Source organism: Brettanomyces bruxellensis, chromosome 9 (genome assembly GCF_011074885.1).
Source record: "Brettanomyces bruxellensis chromosome 9, complete sequence".
NCBI classification, from domain to species: domain Eukaryota; kingdom Fungi; phylum Ascomycota; class Pichiomycetes; order Pichiales; family Pichiaceae; genus Brettanomyces; species Brettanomyces bruxellensis.
In genome coordinates this window covers 1,090,221-1,105,328 of record NC_054690.1, presented here as the reverse complement: position 1 = coordinate 1,105,328, position 15,108 = coordinate 1,090,221, and the positions used below count along the sequence as shown (strand labels likewise).

The following is a 15,108-nucleotide window of genomic DNA, read 5'->3' as shown; positions in this document are numbered from 1 at the left end:
GGCGAAATTGATGTAATTGAGATAAGAAAAAAAAAAGCTGGACAAAAAATATTCAAAATAAAAAAGAAAAATAAGAAGTAAGTAGAACATACCCACTCACACCAGATGATGCCAAACAAAACTATGAATTTATCTGGGCGAAATGTCACAAAGAGAAATCCAATAGACTCGAAGCAACGTACCTTACCATTAATCGAGCAGAAAAAAGTCAAACTCAAAAACAACGTAATGGTAAAGGGCTTTATGTTTGGAACTGGGGAAAAAAAATGTAAAATAGCACAAAGAACGGAGTGGATATCTTAACTAAGGAAAAGAAATATGAATAATCATACTCGCACCGAAAGATAGTGTACAAAAGGATATTAAAACACATAAGCATTTGAGGAAGAAGTCACGATGGCATAATAACAAGGAATGGCATTTGTTAACGTAACAATAGATAAAAAAAGAGCTGCCATCACTTTCTCTTTGGTGCCTTCTTGGTCTTCTTCGAAGACTTCTTAGAAACCTTCTTTGTGGTTTTAGCCTTTTTCGTTGAAGCCTTTTTCGTTCCAACAGCCTTCTTTGGTGCTCTCTTTGAAGTCTTCTTGTGTGCTGCCGGTTTCTTGGCAACAGCCTTCTTGACAATTTTCTTGTGTGCAGGCTTGGTCTTTTTGGTTTCCTTCTTAACTTCCTTCTTTGCTTCCTTTTTCACAGGAGCCTTCTTAACAGCCTTTTTAGGCTTAATAACGGTCTTGTTCACCTTCACTGGTCCAGAAGGTCCCTTTGGCTGAAGCAAATATTCAGCAGCAACACCTCTCTTGATGGCCATGTTGAACTGGGAGTCAAAGTTGGTTGGGTTGACATCGAAGTTAGCCCTAATGAACTTTTTCAGAGCTTGACGGCTATATAATTATGGTTGTGTTAGTATTTCCAAATGTCAAATTGGATTGCAAAAAAAAAAAAGGTGTTGCTTTAAGTGAAACAAAATCATGACCACACCATAAATTTTTTTTTTGAGAGTTGCCTTGGGAAGAAACCAACGTAACATATTGGTAAATTATACGTACCTTGAGCCATTTCTTTCCTTCAAGCCTGTAACGGCTGACACAATCATGTCTTTATCGGTATGTTAGTATCCTAATTTTGGTGTTCATTAAAAAATATTGGATGGGAAAAACGCAGATTAACTTCGGTAAAAGCCTAACACGAAAATACACCCATAAATATTCTTGGTCTTTATCCCTTCTTTAAATGTCGGTTTTAAACTTACCCTTGTAGGTTGTTTTGGCAGTTTTTGCTGTGGCCATTTTGAATAATATATAAGCGATTTATCGGTTGTTTGATGGATGTAACACGTAAGTTTAATCGTATGTAAGAAGAAGAAAGAGGTGAGCTGGTGTAAACAAATAAAACGTGCAACTTGGGGATTAGCGAATTTTTATTATTTTTTGGTTCTTTTCCCACTTTTTTATTTGTGAGGTTGTTTATTTCTTGCAAAAGTTATTTATTTTTATCGCGTCTTTGCCGATCAGTGCACATTATTTCAACTAATTAATCCTACCTTCAGTGTTCTTTCAGCGGTTAATTTTTACGAGTCTGTCTAATATCAAAAGTTGAAATCTACCACCAGAAACTTTGAAACTTGGCAGTGGGATTAAATTTTATTGTCATGCAAATTTACTGTAGTTATGTAACTTTATTGCTACTTGTAAATTGGGTGTACTTATCTACCTTTTGCCCCTCTATAATATCTAGCACTACATTTTATATTCCTATCTACTAGCCGTCGGATATATACTTTTTATCGTTAAAAGATGTTAACTTTACCCGCAAAATTTTGATAAGATGGCATTTAAATACAAAATTGAATATATTATAGATGCAATCAATGGATTACCCCGTTGTGATATAATTTACTCAGCGATATATTGAAGGAAACTTCACCTCAGCCTTTTCATCAGACCGCGTTTTTTTGAATTTTTTTTTTTGGTTGAAGCTTCTATGCGATCAACTTTGTATGATCATCATCGTATTTTGTAGTCTAACATCATCATCAAAATTAACTGAATACAAGAATCTAACATCGGTTTATGATTTTGTAATATCCATTTACAATCGGAAGGTCTCACAACCATTATTCGCATGCACTGTGATTGGTTGAAGTTTGGTAAAAATTTAGAACAGCGGAAATCCCTAACCCCATTCGGAATCACGTGATCAAAATTAGACCTCTATTAAAAAAGTTCAATTTCGAAATAATAGGAGGTTGAATTCCAAAGTTAAACTTTTTTAGAAAGTACAATCAAATGCATATTGGTTTGTTCATATATAGTTTTAAGTGTATTTTACAGATTGTTCATTTCAATTCCATGTATTTTGATGGAGAAACGGTATCATTAGACCGACGAAGCTTTTGAGATCTCTTTGCGCGAGGAGGTAACCAAAAAAAAAAAAAAAAAAAAAAAAAAAAATTGTCGGTGAAATCATGCAAAACGGAAGTCTACCACGGTAATGGGAAAAATTGCCCCGGTTCTCATAGCTAGAAGTGGGGTATGATTTATAGACTAGCAGTTGTACCAGGAAATGTGGGGAATGAATCATTCTGTATACTATAACTATTCATATTCCAGATATATAAATAGATGTTTATATGATTTTATCTTCTTCCAGAGAATCTATAAAATCTGATAAATATAATTAAGAAAGTAAGACGGCCTTTATAAATTACGGGGTAAATATATATCACCGCGTGCCTACATCACAGTTATTGTAAACATGACACTCAAATCTACGGCAAAGCTTGAGAACCTTTCAAGAAATTTGGCCGATAACAGCACATTGGCTGAGGAAGCTGCCAAAAAATTAGATTCAAATGTTAGCTTTGATGTATTTAATAAAAAAGGAGAGAAGGTCAAATGGATCTTATACGCTAAAAAAGGGAAGAAAGTGGAGTTGACTAAATTTGGAAACAGCGATAGTCAATCTGCGGAAGAATCTGATATTAAGATACGCATCAGTGACCTGAATTTAATAAAGCTAATTAGGGGTAAGCAAAGTGCACAAAGACTCTTCATGGCAGGAAAATTGAAAATAAAAGGTAATGTCCTGAAAGCAGCGTATATTGAAAAATTACTAAAATATGCTGGACAGGAAAAAGCAAAGCTTTGAATTTGCGCTGCAGAAACCATTTTCCCCCCCCCCCCCCCCCCCCTCATTTTTTTTCTAGTTTTTTTATGAAGTTGGCTTTTTTGATTAATCAACATAATTTACAGCTATATGGTTTGAAAAGATCATAAACCTCACATCAATGCATGATCAGAACTATTGGTTCAGGCGGACGTGTTTTGTATTTCAGTATGGTATTAACAAAATATAATGTCCGATAACTCAGAATGATCGGAAAAAGAAAAAAAAATTAAGCACAATAACCAGGAACGGCTCATTTCCGCAATTTTCTATTTCCTCGGATAATCCGATTAGATAAGACTTTGAATATCGATTAGTTAAATATAATAATGATTAAGATTCACACTAAATTGTAACAATTGTTGTGCTGAAATTTGCGTCAAGTTCGAAGATATATCCACTTTGAATCATTTCTCCATCCTTTTCCATTTTTAGGTCTTTGGCATATATTTCATATCCCACGTAGAACTAAAAAGATATTCACCGAAAAAAAAAAAATTTTACCGACCTGTCGGAATTTAACTGAGTAGATTGAAAGCTTAAATCAGGTTTTTGAATATACACCAGGGCGGAAATTATATGGAACCAATAGAAAAAAAAGGTTAAGTTACATTCAGTAGGCATTCGTAGTATTGGAAACAATCAAAGATTATAATAGCCGATGTTCGGGCCGTCGAACTATAGAATAAAGCCCGCAGCAAGTGATGCGCGAATCTTATTGGTCAGAGATAACGTAAAGGAGAAACAGGCAACGGTCGCTTGGTCTTCCATTTTTCCTTTTTAGTTTGTGCGTAAGCTGAATCTATGAAATTTTCAACCAGAAGAAATTTAGTGCTTTTCAGTCGGAGAAGCCTATTTCCCGCCTTTTCGTGAAGCTTTCTCCGGTTCGTACTTTGATGATTATTGCCGTAATACTTGCCTGGCTTAAAAGGAAAAGGTTGGAAGAAGAGTTTTGGGTGTTTGAGAAGAACACTTGTCAAGTATTTTACAGTAGCCAAAACACGAATTCGAGAAGAAATATTATTAAAGAAAATTGTACGGCCAAGCAAATGAAAGCAAACCGCGATTATGGGGTCAGATAGTAACATTTGCATTGTCTAGAAAAATAAAAAAAATTAAAGGACATCTCCGTCGCTATTGATGTCAGGCATATGATATCCTAGGCAAAATATTTGAACAATAGCTGATTGCTGGCCATCGCCGAAGAAATAGTTGTCGGTCCTCCTTTTTTTTTTCACTTTCTTTCTCCGTCCAGCATAGTAATTGGTCAAAAATTTTTTCATTATCGATTTGGGTTGTTCACACAGATCATTTCGATGGAAAAACAGCCGATGTCCTTGAAGAATCAAACGGTATATAAGGGGACAGCTTTACATGTTTCCCCACCTTTTCTTCTGTAATTTTTTCCGAAAGTTACGAAAGACTCATTTATTCTCGTTTTCTTTTCTGTTTCCCTTTTCTCCTACCATCCTTGATCGATCTTTCATACTACGTCTATTTGTAAGTGGTTGACCGTTTCAAAGTAGAGAAATTATTATATACAAAATAAACAGCATTTTTTTAAAGCACGATGTCGCAACCATACGAGCCAGAATTCCAGCAAGCTTTTAACGAGTTCGTCTCCACTATTAAGGAGTCGACTTTGTTCGAGAAGCACCCTGAATACGAGAAGGTTATCCCTGTTGTTTCTATCCCAGAGAGAATTCTTCAGTTTAGAGTTACCTGGGAGAATGATAAAGGTGAGATGCAGGTGAATCACGGTTACAGAGTGCAGTTCAACTCTGCCCTTGGCCCATACAAGGGAGGTCTTCGTTTGCACCCAACCGTGAATCTTTCTGTGTTGAAGTTCTTGGGTTTCGAGCAGATTTTCAAGAATGCTTTGACCGGCCTTTCCATGGGTGGTGGTAAAGGTGGTTCTGACTTCAACCCTAAGGGCAAGTCAGACGCCGAAATCAGACGTTTCTGCGTTGCTTTCATGAGACAGTTGGCCAGATACATTGGCCAGTTCACAGATGTTCCAGCTGGTGATATTGGTACCGGTGGCCGTGAGATCGGTTTCATGTTCGGTGCTTACAAGCAGATGAGAAACCAGTGGGAGGGTGTTCTTACCGGTAAGGGCTTGTCTTGGGGTGGATCTTTGATCAGACCTGAGGCCACCGGATACGGTTTGGACTACTACGTCGAGAAGATGATCGAGAAGGCTACCAACGGTAAGGAGTCATTCAAAGGTAAGAGAGTTGCCATCTCTGGTGCTGGTAACGTCGCTCAGTACGCTGCTTTGAAGGCCATCGATCTCGGTGCCACCGTTGTCTCTCTCTCCGACTCTAAAGGTGCCATCATCGCCCAGAATGGTATCACACCACAGCAGGTTTTGGACATCCAGGCCGCTAAGTTGCACTTCAAGTCTTTGAAAGACATCATCGTCTCCGCAGACTCGTTCCAGGGTCACAAGATCCAGTACTTGCCTGGTGCAAGACCTTGGACCAACGTTGGTGCCGTCGACATCGCCCTTCCATGTGCCACCCAGAATGAGGTTTCTGAGGATGAGGCCAAGGCTTTGGTTGCTGCCGGTTGCAAGTTCATCGCTGAAGGTTCCAACATGGGTTGCACCAGAGAGGCCATCGATGTTTTCGAGGCTGAGAGAAAGAACGCAAAGACTCTTGGAAGCTCTATCTGGTATGCTCCTGGTAAGGCTGCTAACTGTGGTGGTGTTGCCGTTTCCGGCCTAGAGATGGCCCAGAACTCCCAGAGGGTTCAGTGGACGACCGAGGAGGTCGACAAGAAGTTGAAGGACATCATGGTTACATGCTTCGACAACTGCTACGAGACTGCCAACACTTACAAGGCTGAGGCCAACAAGGGTTCTCTTCCATCTTTGGTTATGGGTGCTAACATTGCCGGTTTCGTCAAGGTCGCTGATGCTATGCACGACCAGGGTGACTGGTGGTAAATAAGATAGACTGGCATTTTGCTCTTTTGATGTTTTTTCTCAGTTCTCAAAGTGCCTCATCTGATTTCCTATCTATATCTCTTTCCTTTAATATATGTGACTTTTTACGCTTGAACAATTCTGTTATCTTTGATGCCATGAACGGTTAGTACTGTAGTTCGTAAATTAGTAGTTCGGGGACGGTAAGATAAGTTTGGTGAATCGGCCTTCTTCCGTAATTTTTTGGGGAATTCTCCAAAGCTCATCTAACTTAGACATTATTATGTTGGCCATTTGTAATAATAGTTGCTCTGCTTACGATTCGCTTAGCCCCACAAAGAAAAAATCCGTTTACCCATCCTCCGTACGCTGGAATAATTTCTATACGACCCGTGTCGTTTACATCGTAAACTGATACTTAGAAAGTGTCTAAATATTTTTCACTCCTTTGTTCTCACCAATATATATATWTTTTTTTTTCATTTTCTTCTCATCCAGCTTTATTTACTTAATCGTGGACTTCAACACGACCTAGGAGATTAGACGCCAGATCGATAATACCAGATTTGGGCAACAACTATTTTGGTGTTGCTATTTACGTTTAGGTCCATAACATGCTTTTTTGTGTGCAATTTTAAGCCCCCTTGGCTTGTCGGCACCTATTTTTTTTTCACACTTTTTTACACATGTGTTGATTTGTTTCCCTTGTTTCATATTTCATTCTTTGGCTCTGTAAAGTCCGTTCTACTATCTAATACTTAAAACTCGTCAATCGGTTCTGCTTTTTTTTCTCTTGCTTTTAGAAGAAACTGCATCATATACGTTGTTCGTTCACCTTGCTCTGGACATATAATTTCTCTTTGTGCCCCATCATGAATTACGCTTCAACTTGGGCATCTTTCATCGCTTCCATTGCTTCATACAATGGAGATCTCAGTTCTTTGACAGCGCCGCCGTTTATTCTTTCACCAAAGTCTTTGCTCGAATACTCCCAGTACTGGGGAACTAATACTGAGTTGCTTTTGGCACCAAATACCATCAAGGATGATGATGGTAAAAAAAGAAAATCCTCAATTCATCTTCGTCGTCTACTAGCCGTCATTAAATGGTACTTGGCCACTATAAATTCGCAATATGCTTCGCGTACAGATAGCAAGCATAGTGAAAAGAAGCCATTGAATCCATTTTTGGGTGAGGTCTTTGTCGCTAAGTTTGCTGATGACACCCAGGATCATAGATTAGGCGAGACGAAACTTGTGTTGGAACAAGTTCAGCATCATCCTCCTATTTCGGCCTATGCTGTTTGGAATGAAAAACAGAACACATTGCTTGAAGGTTACAGTGGTGTGCGGGCATTTATGAGTGCTACATCATTGAATGTGCGGCAACACGGTCATGCTTTGTTGCATTATCGTAACCTAGGGGAAGATTACTTGATTACGCTTCCTCCTCTTCATTTGGAGGGTCTCATTAAAGGATCACCAACAGTTGAATTGGATCAGAAGTCATACATACAATCTTCCAGCAAGTATTGTGCCGTTTTCGAGTATTCCGGCAGAGGCTACTTCAGCGGAAAAAGTAATAGTTTCAAGTGCCGCATTTATAGAAACCACGAGGAGTCCCTTAATAAGTATAATGCCTTGTATACTATATTTGGACAGTGGAGTGGGGTGTGCTTCATTAGCAAAGGCTCTGAAGCTGATTCGGAGAAAAGAAAGCGCTTTTTCGATTCTTCGAAGGCCGTTGCCCAAAAACTAATTGTGAAACCTATTTCAGAGCAGCATGAACTTGAGAGTCGTAGGGCCTGGAAGAAAGTTGCTGATTCTATCGTTCAAGGCGACTACAAATTGATCACCAAAGAAAAATCACAGATTGAAAACGAGCAGCGTGAACTCAGGAAAAAAGAAGAGGCGAAAGGTGTCACGTGGACTAGACGTTGGTATGATGAGATTGACTACTCGGCAAAAGATCATACTGATAAAGCTGGCATGAAACTGTTCAAGATGGCACATCTTTCCATGAAAAACGTTCCGTCTGGAATTCTTGAAGGCAGCAGTAAGGAGAAGTCATCCAAAACGATGAAGCATTGGCGTTTTAACTTGGAAAAGTTTAATGCTGAAAAGGATATTAAATGTTGAGTTCCTTGGGCATTTTGTTGATCAGTGGTTTCTCTTTAATCCGTATTCTTTCTTTCTTCTTCTTAGCCTTTCTGTCATGGATACCACATCCGTTAGAATAATAATTCATGGAGTATATCCTTTTTCTTTCCCTACTCTACTCGTGAAATTTATGAATCTTTCTCTCCCTTTTTCTATTTTCTGCTTTTAACCACATTTTTCCCATTCGCCATCCTTAATTAATGATCAATAGCTACCATCCATTAATAAAGCTGATTTCGATCCTCATTTCTATAAACTGTCCCCATAGATATATATAGATTCGGCAAATTTTGCGTACATTTTTTTGCGTAAATGTATTTGAAAAGTCCATTGTTAGCCCATCTTAGCCTTTATCAAACGTCTCACTATAGGCCCAAACTCGGCTTCAAGGTGAATGATCAATTCCCTGTTTACTAAACGCCTCGTCAACCGCCTTTTTATTCTTGAAATCAACCCCCTCTCTCTCGGCAATCTCATGTAAAGCATTGAATCTATATAAATATTGTGGATTTGATTCAATCTCTTTATAAAGATGCCGTGATACAAATTTGTTAACTTCAGTATACTTTGCGGCAGGAAGTTTGAGTTTTCGCAGATATGGTCTTAATAGTATTCGCTGCACAATCATTTTTTCGTTGTAGTTTAGTTTGCCTGTTTGCGGTGTATTCCTCTGTTTCCTCCGGAGTCTTTGTAAAGCAGCATTATGTATTTCTTGCTGCTCTAATTCTTTATCATGCTTATTTAACGCTTCAACAGTTAACTTAGCGGGCACATCTTGCTTTAATTTCTCTGCTTTTATTTCAGTCTCGGTTGACTTTGAATCTTCCTCATGTACGCTGTGCTTTCTGTGCTTTGGTCGTTTGAGCTTTTTCTCATTATCGTTTGAATGATTCTCATCTTTGCTGGACGTCTGAGGTTCGGATCTACCATTTCGAAGATTATCCAAAATCTTCCATGCAAGCTTTTCTTCACTGTTCTCCTTTTGATTTTCTTCTTTAGCCACATACTCTTTCAAATGAAGGCTCTCGGCCCGTTTTCTATTGCTATCAGCTAGTGAAACATAATCTATGTCATCGTCTGCAGAATTGAGGCCCGCTCTTCTTCTGATTAACTCGCTGTTGACATTTTGACGGACAGGAATTGGTAATCCCAGTTGGTTGAATCGTCTACTTCGAATATGTTGACGTAGCTGTTGCATGAGGTTATTATTATTGGCTCTTCTAACAGCACGGCGATTACCAGATATAATTCTCCGCTGTCTTCTATTGGCTCTAGTAGATGAAGACGAAGATGATGAACGATCCATAGCAACAACTGAATTAAGATCCTGAATGGAGTCACATATGGGACAATTAAATCTAGTAAACTCGGATATTCCAAGGCACGAGAGATGATAACCTGACGAGCACTCGCTGCAAATAACAAATGGTGAATTAGTGGTGCAGTCGCATAGACAGCAAAGTTGATTCTGGAGATGCTGATGATGAAATTCCGGAAGATCCTCTAACTCATCAACAAACTCCGGCGGTATACTATCATCAATTTCAAGAGGGAATAACTTATCATCCACATGTATTTTGCGTGTCACTTTATGATCGGCTATAAGTTCAATAGTGTTGAATCTGCCTCTGCATTTAGGGCATGTGTTCGCCTTTTCAGCCCATGCCTGAATACAGAAGTCATGATATAAATGACTGCATGGCCTTATTCTGGCCAAATATTGTGTCGTTCTTGTTTCTCTCGCAATTTTCTGACCCCCATCAGGCAACTGGTCCAGACAGATTGCACACAGATCTACTGAATCAATCTCTGCGTCTGTCTCTGATAAATTTTTCGAAACTTCCCCTTTATCATCTGAATCATTATCATCATTTGTATTTTTCAAATTTGTTGTTGAAGCTGATTCTTCGGTATGGATCACCACCAGAGACCCAGATGAGTTGGAGGAACAATCCGATTTCAAGTCACTATCATCCATTTCTGCTTCTCCTTCACTGTCCATTTAAGCCAAACCAGTTCTGTTGTTATAGTCTTACTTCTTTATATTCTAGTTATGTCGTTGATTATTGCAATTGCTTTTTTATGTAGTAGGTCCATATTAATGGCTTCAGCAAGCAGTCATCTATCTTGATGACAATGTCTAATCTAAGGGCAACGCATAATACCAGAAAATTAATTTCAATCACGGATGTACGGATGTACGTAGGTATGTTTAATTACCGCCTTATCTACAGTCGGATCAAACTGGTATTATCTTGGTATTTCCGGGATTGCGAACCTGTTTTGACGGTTTCTGTATGTTATTTGTATAACAAAAGGTGCCTTTGTACATAAAAATAACCATGGAAGAAAATGTACACAATTATGTTTCCCATTCTGCCTTCTAAAATAGGGCCTAAATAATGATTATTCTAATTGAGCCTATGCAGTACATTATACGATAAACGTTAGCAGTCTGAACTATACAAAATTTGTAGTATTCAATCGTGTAGAGTTATCAGCAATATTAAACGCAATTATTCGTCCATGTAGAGACTGCTGTAAAATGCTAATTCGGAACTTTCGGCGCAGCTACCTGTTTTTCTGCGCGGTGGCTTGTTATAAGTTGAGAAATACAAATTCTCAGGGCAAAGTTAATAATGGCAGACAGCCTTGCGTTCCCAAAAAGAAATTATATCCCGATGTTCCTGACACAGGAAATTGAATTAACCTTTTCCAGCGTGCATTCAATGATCAAACTACAATGTTCGCACAAGAGCAGGAAGAAGTTAAACACGAGCACATTTTTACGCAGTTCTCCTCCATATTTGGTAATTATCCCCTCTCCATTAGATGCTACGTAAATCACATTAGGCAAGTGTAGCAAGAGAGCAAGAATCAGATGATATGAAATATGTGGGTACGCTTGAATGTGTGGAAGTAAATTTGCCCAAAAAATTATTGATTGGTGCATTAGCTTCCAATAATTAATTTAAAGTAATCCGAGACGCGGTATGAAATTTTCAAAAATATTTCTTTGAGATGTTATAGGGACAACAATGGAATTAAGTAAGTCAGATTCAGCGGAAAAATAAAAGTATGTGAGGATCTTGATTGATGTAATGAAGCTGACAGCCAGCATTATTTGGTTTTATTCATTAGCTCCCCTATTGTTCCCAAAATTTTTCCCCTTCTTTTTTTACTGAAACACAGGTAAAACATTATATCATTTTGCTGACCACCTATCATTTGTGGCGACTTGTATTATACAAGAGCTAATGTGCAATCATTCGCGATGTAGCATTCAACGATAATAAGCGATACATCAGAAATAACTAATAGTTATTCCATACACTTAACGACCAAATAGTCATGACGAAGCAACCTATTGTTTGTGTCTATAGCCGGTCTAGAATATTTACTCTTTTAAAAAGCATTGTTTACACTTCATCAAAATGATATTAAACTTCGTTCACTACCGATTTATTTAATTCGATGTAATTATTGTGTAGTGTACAAAGTGTAAATGATAAAGAAAACCCCAGAATGTGCAACTAAAAAAAAGATGATGGACGTAAGAAAGGAAAAAAAAAAAAATAATGCAATTTTGATGAGAGATGAGAAGACAGCTGCCTTCCTAAGAATGATGGATGTGTCCAGGCTTAGAAGCTACACTGGTTAGGATATAACCTGTCATCCAAAGGCTGAGGAATGACGTTAAGGCCAGCCAACCTCTGGAAGTCCCACTCAACAGCGGATTCTGTCTTCCAACACCAGAAAACCCATCCTCCCATCTTTCCATTCTCAAATGCATCCATTTGGGCCTCCACATACTGCCTGTATTGCTTGATGACATCACTATTGTTCCAGTAGTCTTCATCGTACGTGTACAAATCATCACAACTTCCAACATAAGCACCACCTCCATATGAAGAGTCATATCTGGCACCCCTTCCTAAACCATTGAGCCACTTGGCACAATCCGTAAGGGCTGCTGAGAACTCTCCGCAGACATTCCAGTGGTACTCCCCACCTTCCTGCTTACCCCAGTTACATGCGGTTTGAATGCGTGTATCCATGTCTCTCTGAAGTTCACCAGTAGAAAAGACCTGGTAGTGATGATGATCAACAACAACGCCGTAAATGTTTGTGTCTTGCTCAGTATTTAAAAAGTCATCCCAGTAGTAATCGGACTGGAAAGCATCTTGAATAATGACTGGAATGGAAGCATCCTGGTCTCTAACAAGTTCATAGCCACTACTGTAGAAGACCTTAAGTTCATCCATGTTCAAGGAGGATCCTAAAGGCTCGTTCAACAACTCAATTCCAATAATTGTGTCGCTGTAATCGGAATCGGAATATTTCTCAATCATTTCTTTCAACACGTTTAATGTGAAATCGACATTTCCGGAACCAGTTTGCCAGTTGATTTGATCACGCAAACCAGAATTATCAAATCCATTTTGAGAGCCTGGAACACCATGCAAATCGATCCAAACTTTCAAGCCATTTTTTTCTGCCCAGCCAAGAGCCTTGTCCAAATACGCTTGCTGTCCCTGGACGTATGGATCATTGTCCTGCAATTCAAAAGCCCAGTATCCAATTGGAATCCTAACCATGTTAAGACCCAGATTGGCAATATATTCGAAGTCCTTCTCTGTAATCCAGTTAGCCCAGTGCTCTTGTAATCTCTTAGAAGCCTCTTCCTTGCCTAGCTGTTGAGTGTAGTGATATTCATCCACTGGTGCATCGTCACCAAACGTCTCAAATAGCGAAGGTGTAATGTATGGCTCTAGAACAAGCCAACCTCCAATATTCACACCATGAATTTTATCTTTTGTGTAATCCCAATCACGTTTCTTTAAAATGATTGGAGCAGCAGCAGCAAACGAGAGAAGACCACTCAAAATTGTGGACAATAAAATAAACTTCATTTCGATTTATTTTTTTCAATATGTGTTTCCTTTTAATCCTCTTTCTAAACAAATCTGTTCAAGAGGACTGACGAGATCAATCAAGTGTGATGGTAAGAATGCGGCGACTAGTGTATTGTTAAGTCCTTGATGAGGAAGAGTATCAAGAACGTACCGTTCCTAAATTAAATAACTTGGCTGTGTAGCGAGTGAGCTAAAAAAGGTGAAACCAAGAAAACGACACAAAAAGCAAAATTGATTGCGGAACGAAAGAATACTTTATTAGATCTAGTAATTCAGAACCCTGAGTTGTGTGGGAGTTGGGGTAGAAGAACGTATAAAGTGTGGAAGTCGAAACCTTAAAGTTAAAAGGGCACTTGATCACGAAAACAAGAAGAGACAGATCGCATGTTTATATACTTTTTTTTACCGAAGGGTAATTCGTAAACTGGAAGGGGTTATTAGCCATAACCGATAAAAATAGTAGTAGCATAATTATTGAAGCAACGCTCCCTGTTTGGAACTCCCACTCCTCCCCCTGGAACAATAAGAAAGATTCGAAATAAATTTTCAAAATTTTTATTGTTACGAACAAAATAAGTTTATGCCTTTTAACCCGAAACCAATACGATGGGAGAAGAAGAGATTCGCGGACTTTTTTACGTGTTTTGGCTTCAAATGTTTGACTGGACCCATTTCATTCTTCAATATATATCCGAATCATTCATAGATATGTTTCTTTTTACTTGAGCTCAGTTGAAGATATGTAAAAATTGTATGACTATGTTTTTTTTGTTGTTTCTTTGTAACTATTCGCCGTATCCAATTGAAACCCTGCAGGAAGCCAAAGGGGTTATTTCGGTTTTAAGCACCATCTGAATCTTATTATTTTTCGGGATTTACAAAAACATTGTCTGATTTTATTTTCTTTTCTTTTCGTATTTTATTATTTTTCCCTTCTGCTCACGCCTTGCCGAAGATTTTCAGTTTTTTTTTTCGTTATGTTAGATATATGTATCATTTTCATTCGCGATTCAAAATGGAAGCCTCACCTAAATCTTGTCTGATACCGCAATTCCAATCTGTTTTGTCGCAAGGCCGTGCAATTTTTACTTAAAACAACTCTACCTTCTAGCTCTTATCATTACTATGTTATGACCCATTTTTGCTTCTATCCGAAGAATATTCTTCGGTAAATAAACGTGCGCTTTGATCTTTGGCTGCGATTCTTCTTTCTTTTGATCTGATTGTTCAAATTCAAAAAAAAAGCATTGATTCTATTCAAAAAATTATGCCAAGGGGCTGGTTCCAATTTTGGTTTAATTATGAATGTTTACGTTTATTCTAATGAGGTAATTTTGTTGTGTCCTGCCTTTTGTACTAATAGCCGTATTACTATCGAACAACTCGATCAGTTCTTTTGTGATGACCTATTAGTTGCTAAATTCATCACATTTGTCGATTTGTGTGTAGTAAATTAGGTGGCTTGCTTTGTTCAATGTAATGGCCGCATTTGAGTTTAAATTGATGTATACCTTATTCTGTTTAGGGAAATAGCTTTTGAAAAGTATGTCTCACTTCAGAAGTAATGACAAATTGACGTCATTTTAGGAAAGATAATGTTACAACCACTGCTTTAATTTGTGGCTGAGAGTAATCGTCTAATTAATTCATGCACATGTAAGTGGGCCTTCAAAGAATATCTAAAATAGCATGGTAAAACTAAGTAAAATTCCCTTCCGCGGTTTACGAGAAAATTGTAAAATCTTGTGATTGTGACATCATCCAAGTGTTTCAGAAAGAATTTGGTTTTCCACATGAAGATGGATTACATGCAAGAGGTCATATTAAAATTTGTTGTCGACGGTTGATTATTCAAATCGCGTTGAGTATGATTTAAAGGGGTTCAGGGATCGGACGCGTCTGAATTGTATGGCTGTATTCGCTCTCCTATTTTTTC

General features: G+C 38.2%; 6 protein-coding genes across 6 annotated transcripts; 3 read left to right on the top strand and 3 right to left on the bottom strand.

The window, feature by feature from the left end:
- Nucleotides 1–457: 457 nt before the first annotated feature.
- BRETT_002353 (uncharacterized protein) lies at nucleotides 458–1,289 on the bottom strand (the record flags this gene model as incomplete). Its single annotated transcript, XM_041280883.1, has 3 exons — nucleotides 458–884; nucleotides 1,050–1,098; nucleotides 1,253–1,289. The coding sequence occupies 3 exons, from the start codon at nucleotides 1,287–1,289 to the stop codon at nucleotides 458–460; spliced, it is 513 nt and encodes a 170-aa protein (XP_041138674.1).
- A 1,468-nt stretch (nucleotides 1,290–2,757) lies between these two features.
- On the top strand, nucleotides 2,758–3,150 carry BRETT_002352 (uncharacterized protein; the record flags this gene model as incomplete). Its single annotated transcript, XM_041280882.1, has 1 exon — nucleotides 2,758–3,150. One exon carries the CDS (start codon nucleotides 2,758–2,760, stop codon nucleotides 3,148–3,150), a length of 393 nt encoding a protein of 130 aa, XP_041138673.1.
- A 1,588-nt stretch (nucleotides 3,151–4,738) lies between these two features.
- On the top strand, nucleotides 4,739–6,118 carry BRETT_002351 (uncharacterized protein; the record flags this gene model as incomplete). Its single annotated transcript, XM_041280881.1, has 1 exon — nucleotides 4,739–6,118. One exon carries the CDS (start codon nucleotides 4,739–4,741, stop codon nucleotides 6,116–6,118), a length of 1,380 nt encoding a protein of 459 aa, XP_041138672.1.
- An 851-nt stretch (nucleotides 6,119–6,969) lies between these two features.
- On the top strand, nucleotides 6,970–8,235 carry BRETT_002350 (uncharacterized protein; the record flags this gene model as incomplete). The annotated part of the gene is made up of 1 exon (XM_041280880.1): nucleotides 6,970–8,235. The coding sequence occupies one exon, from the start codon at nucleotides 6,970–6,972 to the stop codon at nucleotides 8,233–8,235; it is 1,266 nt and encodes a 421-aa protein (XP_041138671.1).
- A 406-nt stretch (nucleotides 8,236–8,641) lies between these two features.
- BRETT_002349 (uncharacterized protein) lies at nucleotides 8,642–10,234 on the bottom strand (the record flags this gene model as incomplete). Its single annotated transcript, XM_041280879.1, has 1 exon — nucleotides 8,642–10,234. The coding sequence occupies one exon, from the start codon at nucleotides 10,232–10,234 to the stop codon at nucleotides 8,642–8,644; it is 1,593 nt and encodes a 530-aa protein (XP_041138670.1).
- Nucleotides 10,235–11,897: 1,663 nt separating this feature from the next.
- Nucleotides 11,898–13,169, bottom strand: BRETT_002348 (uncharacterized protein; the record flags this gene model as incomplete). Its single annotated transcript, XM_041280878.1, has 1 exon — nucleotides 11,898–13,169. The coding sequence occupies one exon, from the start codon at nucleotides 13,167–13,169 to the stop codon at nucleotides 11,898–11,900; it is 1,272 nt and encodes a 423-aa protein (XP_041138669.1).
- Nucleotides 13,170–15,108: the final 1,939 nt, after the last annotated feature.